This window comes from Cephus cinctus, unplaced genomic scaffold (genome assembly GCF_000341935.2).
Source record: "Cephus cinctus unplaced genomic scaffold, Ccin1 Ccin1_scaffold1205, whole genome shotgun sequence".
NCBI lineage: Eukaryota > Metazoa > Arthropoda > Insecta > Hymenoptera > Cephidae > Cephus > Cephus cinctus.
Genome location: NW_014333672.1, coordinates 360,427 through 370,452, shown reverse-complemented (window position 1 = coordinate 370,452; position 10,026 = coordinate 360,427). Strand labels below are relative to the sequence as shown.

The 10,026-nt window shown below is 40.1% G+C and overlaps 1 protein-coding gene across 6 annotated transcripts in view; it reads right to left on the bottom strand.

Moving 5' to 3' along the window:
* Window positions 1-10,026, bottom strand: part of LOC107272619 (probable phospholipid-transporting ATPase VD) — a 25,379-nt gene that overhangs the window by 10,828 nt on the left and 4,525 nt on the right. Inside the window, exons 1-2 of one of the 6 annotated variants that reach the window (XM_015749932.2) lie at window positions 2,798-3,013; window positions 2,547-2,722 (exon numbers count right to left, since the gene is read on the bottom strand). The exons of the other annotated variants lie outside the window; for them this stretch is intronic. Coding sequence (XP_015605418.1) covers window positions 2,547-2,551 — 5 coding nt within the window. The 5' untranslated portion in view covers window positions 2,552-2,722; window positions 2,798-3,013. Of the gene's footprint in view, window positions 1-2,546; window positions 2,723-2,797; window positions 3,014-10,026 lie in introns of those variants that run through there. 6 annotated transcript variants of the gene reach the window in all.

Below are 10,026 nucleotides of genomic sequence, written 5' to 3'. Positions count from 1 at the left end.
TTTCCTAAACATTTTGGGAGTTGCGAAATTTTGTTGCCAATAGACCAACAAGACGAGGTATCGCGTAAATCGGTCGAATTTCGTGAAGAATCAGATAAAGTATCACCATGTGACGTAATTCCGTTAGGGCGTGATCGTGACTGTGGGACTTCAAACAAATCGATCCCTTCTCGTACCCATGTCAGTGTGTGTGTGTGTGTGTGTGTGTGTGCGCGCGCGCGCGTGTGATGGAATAAAAGAAAAAAAAAGATCCTCAACCTCTTCCATCGGAACTACTTCCATTCGTATCAACCACTGCCGGCTATAGTCCAGCTGGCGGATGAAGATACTCCTTTAGTTGAGTGCCAGTTGGACTTGAAGTTCATGTAACGAGGACGCATCGCCGGTATGAGTTCTGACCGAGTCGGGTCTAGTATAGTCGGAGTAGACATTAAAAGTGCTTGACTCGAGTCATTCGAGTGACTCGAGATACTTTCTAGCTATAACAGTACAGTCGTAGCGATAAGGCAAGTGGAATATCAAATGTCAAAAGATAAATCAAGCTCAGAGTTTTAGTAACGCTTTCTTCTGGAGCGTTCCGAAAGACACTAGGGAAGGGAATAATCGTAAGTATGAAATTGAAAAAATTAGCAATTAGAAATCCAAAAATTGTCTTGGCCTAAAACGGGAATTGCACAATGGTCGTGTTAGATGTCTTGAAAACGAGATACATAAGATTGTAATAATAATGATAACTGAAAAGGACAAAAAAGGTAGCAGGAGGCGCTACGACTGTAAACACGAAAGTTTCTTTTCTACGTATAGTGACGTAACGGAGTGACGTCACCGATGCCATGGTTAATCTCATGATCGAAGGACAAAGCGTTTTACAGTAATGAAAGTCAGGCTTAAGGAAGTCGATAGGACACTACGTTTAGCTACCGTTTAATCGACATTAGACGATGCGATGTATTCCTATTATCTAGTGTTGTGAAAGTCGACGAAGTTTTTTGAGTCTTATTTTGAAAAATAAAAAATTTTTAGATTCACGATTCGATAATGTTAATTATTTACGTGCGAATTTATTTGTTTTTCTCTCCCGATTCGACATGAAATTTTCATGCTTCGCGTGTCAAAATTGATTTGTTACGTATTTTTCAAAAAATACGAAGGCTACGAGAGTGACAATAAATTTGGGAAAACAATTTCAAAATTCACTCGTAATATTCCTATACAAAAAATTCAATGTGACAAAGAATCGAACTTCGATTTCCTTGTCGATCCACGAGCAATGAGATTATCGATAAGACTCGTGAAAAACAACAATACGACTATCGAAAATGAGGTATAGCTCCTTTCGCAATAAAAATGCTACAGCAACAATAGAAATGACAAAAGTGATCGATGAGCTCTAATAAATCGATTGATCCAAGCGCGACAGTAATTATATGTATGTTACGTTGACTTAAATTCTAATGTGTCCTGTGCCTTTTAGAATTTAAAAAATGGATTAATATTAATAATTTTAATAATATTAATAATTTTTCAAGTACTTCCGGTTCCTGACCCATTCGGCTTTAAAATATTACCAACTTTTGACAGACCCCCTCAGGGTTCGTCGAGAACAATATTAAATTGAACCTTCGATCGAATTACTACGAAGCCGTCGATCCGTCAGTCTCATTCGGTGTATCGGCGCGTAATCTTCAAGTAGCGAATAAAAAGTAAAATTGCACAATGCAGAAAGTTGCCAATAAACAATAAACCTGATCTGACGTATTTTCACAAACAGCTAATCGACGTGAAAACACGACGAATAAAATCAGCGAGTACGAAATAAAGATAAGCCAAGAATTATATCTCCTTGTCTCACCTATACCTCATTCGTCCTTACTCCATATTTGTCAGTCGCTAAGAACAAATTAGAAAAATTGACGATGTCAATTTTTCAACAACAAAAAAAAACCATTAAACATACCAAGTCCTCAACCAGCCACGAGGAGAGACAATGGACAAGGGGAATTTCTATTAATAAAATTCACTAACAAATACATACATCACGCTGTAGGTAGTCGTGCGCAAAGTAGGTTCGACGTAACTTCCAACGTATGTATGTACATACGTTAAGTAGGTAGAGGCCAAATAACTGAGTCACCCGGTAAGGTAGTTTGATTCTGTCTCTAAAAGTCGAAACAGTCGGTAAAACAGATGCGTCTGCCAAATTAGAAGGAAAAAAATATATTAAATCTTGACAAGAAACTTACTTAACTAAAGTATAGAGTTAAATATGTGTACTGAAAATTCCCCCTAAAAAAGATATTACGTATAAAAAAAACGGGCGAGTTGCCAATTGAACTTCGTCGGATGTCAAAAGTTAGGTTAGCAGTACTGCTTCAAGTCGCACAGTGATATCCAGTTCATATCGATTTCACGAGTTACCAATGATATGCCATATAACCTGAAGTTACGTAATTTTCGTTTCAGTTCCAAACTTCCACCTCGTTTCGTTTTTTCACATTCATTCGATCCATACCTCATTGTTATTGCAATTTCAAATTATCTCTCACGTCATTAACCTTCCAGTCCTTCCTTTGTGCTAGCTCCATATTTTGTCCTCTTCATAGAAAAGCCCCGTCCTATTCCACAGGTTCCGGTTTTTGCGCAAGAACCGTTACTCGCGTTGCCAATGAACCTGCATCGCGTACGTGCCTCACGATAACAATGGATTCTCTTACTAGGGTTACTACAAAACCAGTATATATATATATACATATTGTATAAACACACACACACGCCATGAATAAAACAAACTACATACAACCAATAGATTCGGCACCGGGCAGAAATGTTGTCAACAAAAATTTCACACCAAGTGATAATCCAGAATGTACGACAGACTGAGCATATCGGATTGGCGATGAGAACGTACGACACACGTATGAGTTATCGCAATAGCAACTTTTACAGTAAATAATAAATAATGAATTCCTTATCGTAATATTCTCCGACAATTATTAACATAGAAACCGATAGAAACGTGACAGTGAGAGTAATAAAGTTGAAAAAAGGTATAAAGAGCAGAATATACGAATTACCTGATTAATTGAAAAATTTGTGTATAATATCATTCACGTAGCTATATATCTACAGATATCTATTGCACGTCATTAAGCAATTACAAGTGTTACATATTTTAGAATTCATTGTCAACACGAATTTTAACGCTTCCCTATTTTGCTTCACTGTCACAGCATTAATACAAGGATGGACGATAAAAAAGAAGAATAAAGAATATTAAAAAATTCAATCGACAGAATGACATTACTTCTGGGTAATGTCCATCAACTAATAATTATTTATCCACGATTTTGCCCATTTACGATTCCAGGAATGGAAGTTAAATAAGTGACAATATCCATGAAGATCCAAAGGCACGTGATAAGCTCGTAAAATTTCACCTTAACAACAGCAACTGCTCCTTACCATGACTCCCGACTACAATTTCGCCTGCTATTAAATACTTGATAAGTTATCAAGTGGGCGGATTCTCATTGCAACGAATGACCAATTGATTAGTTCCGGGTTTGAGTAGGCCGGTAAAGTTGCCAAAGAAACGTCGATAAGTTCCGATCCATCGACCGTGGCTCAATGTTCCGGTTGGTTCGTTGTTAATTTAAAAGACCCAAATACAAGACCCCCGGTAAAGTAGTAAAGGAGAAAAAATCGCACAAGACCAACCATTGTTCGAGACGTCCAAAACAAGCGTACCATTGTTTTTTTTATACACACCAGTGATTCTCCATTTACATTTCAAGGTTATGTCACGTACGTAGAAATAACAGTGCATGCGCACCAGCTAAATATGCATTTGCAACACGACGCCTACAATCGCCCACGTATCGACAGTCCTTGACGCGAAACCCGTTTTTACCTCATCTGCCACCTTTCGAAAAATTATCAAACGCAGTTCAATGGACATTCCGATTACGCTTTAATGTCGCGTTCCTCGGGTATACTACGTCTCGCAACATAACCTGCATACATACATACTTCGAGCAGATACTAGGAAAAAAAGCCACAGCCTTATGAGAACTTTACGTCGGACGGCTAGTGGGCACAATGGACGTGGAGATATGTTGGAACCATCACAGAAGTTCTAGACTGGTTCGAAATGCCCATATACGTAATTCGTTTCAGACACAGAATACACCGAGGTTGGTCCCTTTGTCAATACCTTCACGATGCTTGCATGTCTCTTCTATTTCTTACGGCTTCCTCCGTGCGAAAGAGATCTGCAAGTGCTGCATGTCCTTGCTTCCGTTCTTCGTGACTGTCTCCGTGTACGGAAGATGTGCCAGAAGTGCCGCATGTCATCGCAAGAAACAGACAGAGTTGCGCCATAGAGAATTTCGAGGAAGACACGCGAGCGAGGGCCGACGGTGATACTAGCGCCTTAGCGGATATTCGTGGAAGCTCCGGCGGACCGAGCAATTCAATTCAAATCTAAAAGTATATCTCTTTCCCAATGCATCGGGAATAAAGTTATAGTAATAAACACCGAAACTCACGACTGCCGATTTACCCAACGACCGTGGTGCATTGGAATTGCACGCGAAAAACCAGAAGGCGTGCAATAGATATAGGTACAAGTGCATAGACATGGGTGAATATACGAGCAGACCTTTCGTAACGTCCATCGAACGATATAAATGAGTAGGTAAACGAGGACAGGACGGTAATGAAACGTGGAGGCGGAAACGGGGCGTATGGCTGTAGGGGTAAACGATCGAAGCAAAGATCTGGGTTAGGGGCCATGGAAAGGGGAGAAAAACATGACATTAGCTAAGCTTGCACTTGACCGTCACACGCATGTGACTATCGAGTCACGAAGTTCAAAAAAATTCGGACTCGAGTGAACGATAAGGATATATAGTGCTTTTTGGCTGAAATTATATTTCTCTGTAAAATTTTTTTTCAAATATACTTAAAGTGTCTGATATGACTCGGCGACCGAGCGGACGATGTTCTAATTCGGCATTACGTAAGAAGTTGGTCACGAGCGTACAGTAGAGCTTTTTTAGTGTTCTAGTGATTTCCGGTCGGCAATTATTTCGTTGATTATTTTATTCCAGCCACTTCCTTGTCATATGTACTTGTACTGAAGTCAGTTACGTTCAACCCCTTGTGTTCCAATGACCAGCATCACTGGCATAACGACCAAGGGCGCAAAGAATGCCTGGAATGCAAAGACTTCAAAATCGTAATGACGCAATCGCTTCTAATAAGTTTTAAAAAGTCCGAAACCAATGAAATTGATTCGAACGAACGTAATTGCACGGCCGAGAATAGGAATGTATTTTTAGAGTACGCTGTGAACAGGTACCTCGCTTCTAACGCGAATGAGAATTCAGCGAAACTAGTTGATTTAGGAATTTCTACTGTTTTAGTTATTTCGGTGAAAGCTCAGATTTTCTATTTGTTGATACATACAAAATGATGCTGCTCACGTTGCAATATATTTAACGAGACCTCTATAGATAATACGTGTACAATGTACATAAATCTGTCAAATCCAAGATCGCCGAAATTATCGGACAGTTGAATCACGTGGTAAGAGTTCTTGAAAACAATCGATAACACAAAAAACACAGGAGCCAATGAGAAAAATAAAAAGACGATCTTACCGATACAATGGCCAAATTGGAATTTGTCAAACTTAAATACCCCCCCCCCCAAATTTCTATTTCGAAATCGTATTGCCAGCGAACAATGGAATTTTCCCATAGACTAAAACGGCCGCAAAATCAAATAAGTATTTCGTTATCGTCAAAGTCTGAACTGACCTTAACCTCAAGATTGAGGTCTAAGGGTCATACATTTATCCACCTTCTATTCCTTTTCGTTGAATCCGTACACAAGAACCTTCATTCACGTAATTTACTTCGTCTCTTTAGACGAGAAACTTTCGTGTTGTAAATTAACCGTTTAAATTTCGCGCGAAAATTGGCTCATCGTTACAAACTACTGGAAGACATATTACCCGGTAAACATACTTCGACAAAAGCTACGCGTGTGCTGTAACATTGAATAATTGAATAATTGAATAATAATAAAAGTACAAAGAATATCAAATAATATAACATTTGTAAATTGTCAAAATAACGGCAAACAGCATTTCCGCTTCGTAGCAGCTTTCTCGAAGTGTGAATAATCAATAATTACGAGAGTTCCGTAAGAGCGATAAAAAATTAAAAATAATTTCGTGTCGAAACGTTTGCTGTCCAGCAAAAGTAAACGAAAGGTTGACAATCGTCCATCATTTCCATAGCGCGTCGAATGCTGGTACGTAGAATAATATTGAAGAGACTCTCTTGGCTGAATTTCGAATTTCGCGCCGTGTCTAGTAGACAGACACGCTCACGTAATGGCGTCCCTAATGCGGACGGGTCGCCACGTGATTTTCCCAGGCATTCGAATTAAAATCGTAGGTAACCAAACACCCGACCGGTGCTCTGATGCAAAATCTATTTTCGCGGAACAGGGGATAGTTGCAAATCGCATGTAATCGGCCGCGTCTCCATAAAGCGGAACAACAGAGCTCACAACGTTCTTCAAATATTTCTACTGCCACGATCGACCAGTCAAACGAATGGACCAGTAAGAACTGGAACCTGCTATACTTAACGACAAGTGTTTAAGCCAACGCCTATAGAAAAAAAAAGTGTGTAACTTAATTGGTTTAATATAACAACAAAAATCACAGTAATTCGATCCGTAACCGCGTACGACAGTCCTTAACCTAGAAAAATTGCATGGAAAAACGTGCGAAAGGAACACGTCAGTCCTGTACAGCAATAGGCAGATGTGACAAGGAAAAATAGGCGCGAGCGACCATTCGAAAGGGAAGGACAAATGAAATAGAGTCAAGTAAATAAGTGTCTATCCAAGATCCGGCGACCGTGAGTCTTCAAGGTCGCCATTCACTCAAAGATCAAGATCAAAACTATCAGTTCACGAGGACATCAAAACGCCGAGTCGATTGATCGAGCGACAATCGACACCCAACTGGCCCACAGCCGTGCGACAATCACTCGGTCAATTTTCATATCGAATCTTGATCTGGAAGAGTTCGATAAACCTACGTGTGACAATTCCTGAGGCCGTATGCCAGCGCCATCTAGACGCGTCCCATGGCCACGTTCCGCGTCTATGGAAACTCGACGAATTAATCCGAGAGCGTTAATCCCTCCGTTGGCAAACTGAACGCCTATTAATTTGCAACGTCCAAGCGCCTATTGAAAATCGAAAGTGAAATCAGGAGTAACGAGGGCTTCGGCCATAATTGACTCTAAAGAACCAAACAGGAGTGTTTTATGGTTATACACGTCAAACTATATATTTAACCGTCAAGGACGCACAACAATGGCAGTATCGATGACTTGTTTTAAATTACTTAGTGGATTTAGAATTACAATGAACAATTATAAAAAGATCACTGGACTACCAGCAGGTCGAATAAAGCGATCTCACCAACGGACACGTAAAAATAAATTCAATTACCTTTATACCGAGTAAGTCAATGGAAAAACTAATTATCGTAATATTTACTCGTGACAAAAATAGACGCGCTATACCGTGTGCTACGTTACAAGTTTTTTTTGGACATCACTACAAAGAGATTTTTCGATTTCACAGCTTTTGTTTATTGGATCGACTCGCCTTGGTGCATAACCGCCCATAATTAACGTACATACATTGCAGAATACTACGTACGTCAAAAGCTAAACTCGCTAAACGAGTTACACTAGTAGCCGCAATAGAAATATTTGTTATTGTCAGTTAGCCTAACTTTTTTTCATTTCCCCATTCTTTTTTAACTAATAAATCTTGCACTTCTAACATGATATGCCCGATAATACTATCGATAGATTTTCTTTATCTTAATTTCTTATCAACGCTTTTTGCCAATATCATTGATATTTTTCTCGAAGGTCTCTTACTTCCTTTCGATAACTCGCAATACACTGTACGATAACGCAGCGACGACCAACGTATCGAAAGGAAGCCAAAGCGAAGCGGCCGTACGTATGTACATATGTGTTGTTGGATATATTTTCAACGCCCAGAGTCCGTGCCCCGGAGACTGAAAACTAGAGCCACGTGCAGCATAGAAAAAAGAAAAAAAAAAAAAGTAAAGCAAGAATATCCCGGCAGGAAGTGACTTCAACCGACTCGACGTAAAAGGAATGGCTGTTAGAAAGAAAAAAAAATTCAGAAATAAGATAACGAACGACCTTAACGATCCTCTTTCTCTTCTCTACCAGTGAGAAATTCTCAAGTAAGCAAACTCGATAAAATAATTTAAAATCTACAAAGTAAGCATCAAACCTGATTTCCACTGACCTTGTGTCGATTATGCAAAGCAAACTTGCAGGATTCCACGTCACGGTATACGCCCAGTGCCAAGCGACATATCACGAACGTCAACGAATCGGTTTGCGAATTGCAGTAAGAAAATCGAAGAAACTCGATCGTTCAAATATACAAAAAAGATAAACATGACTCCTAACCCGAGAAAACGGATGGGTTGGCTGAGTCAATGCTTTCACGAATGTAGAACAAAATCAGGCGATCCAGGTTAACCAAAGGCCGAAGATTGTGAACTCCGCTTAAGATCTATTTTCCAATATTTACATTAGTTTCTCCGTGTTCGTAAACGCCGAGCAAAAGCACCTGGTGATCTCATACGTGGCCGTCGGACATGAAAGCAATATACAGTGCACAAGGTATTACACATTTTCGCAAGACTTCTTGTCACGTGGATAAGAAAAAAGAAAAAAAAATTTTACGGACGACACGGGACAACGGAGACACGCGAGGCGTGTCTCGTGAATAAGTTAGGTGCTTTTTGGCGTGAATCATCTACACAAACTTTGCATACCAGACGTTTCCGACACCCGCCGCTTTACGTTATCGTCCTGTTTCATCTGTATTGGCAACTGACGATACGTACAGATACGTGGCGCGGGAAATCAGTGCATTAATAACACACGGTAAAGGTGAAAACCATAAGTGCGTATATTGCGTGCATGTAAACCAGCACGTCATTGACCCGATTCTCGCTCTTCATTCATTTATCGATTGACCTATAAGCCTTGGAACACCCTATATAAGCGGACTTGCCCAACGACCGCCTCCTTCCTTGTCTCCTACAGCGATGCCGCCTCAGTCACTCTCTTTCTATTGTACCCACGAATAAGGAACAAAAGACAAAATGACTATATACCACTGTCGCAATAACATTCATCGACCCCCGACCCCCACCCGAAAAAAACCACCTTGACCGAATTTTCACAGTCGTACCAAACCCCATGCTGTAACCGCACGAAAGTTTTCGTAGGGCAGTTGCTAGAAGTAATGTATTTGAAACGCCTGAAAAAATCATACACAAGCCACGTGAAGTTGACGCTTTACACGTGCCGGATTGTTTTGCTAACAAAATCAGCGCGAACCGACCATCGTGTACCGAATTAGAATTAGAGCCTAAGCGCTGGAGAGCTGGTTCGCTTAACAAGTGTAAAAGAGATTGCAAGGGGGAAGACGATTGGTTGTCTTATCGAGGGAAATAAAAATTGCTTGTATGAACGTTAAATTTGTACTAATTCATATTTTCATCATATCCTCGTGGCACTGGGTGATAAGCATTATCGGACTCGGGCTGTCACGTTGGCATCGCGTATAACTGAGAATGCAGGTAGCAGCGAACACGTGCTCAAACCAATATTGTAGACGCCATTTCTTAAAATGTTGTATTTGGAAAACAAATCTTGCTGCACGGCGAAAGAGAAACGAGGAGCACAGGGGGAGGCCGCATGGCGTTGCGAAACTACAGTAATAAATGGCCTAAGCGTTACTCCTCGTTGTGTGCGTATGTCAAAGAAGAGACAGATCAAAAAATTATTTGAAAAAGAAAAACAGTGAAACACTTCTGAGATCGCTTGGTGGATTCTCAAAATGTATAATAAAAAAAAAAAAAAAAAAAAAAAA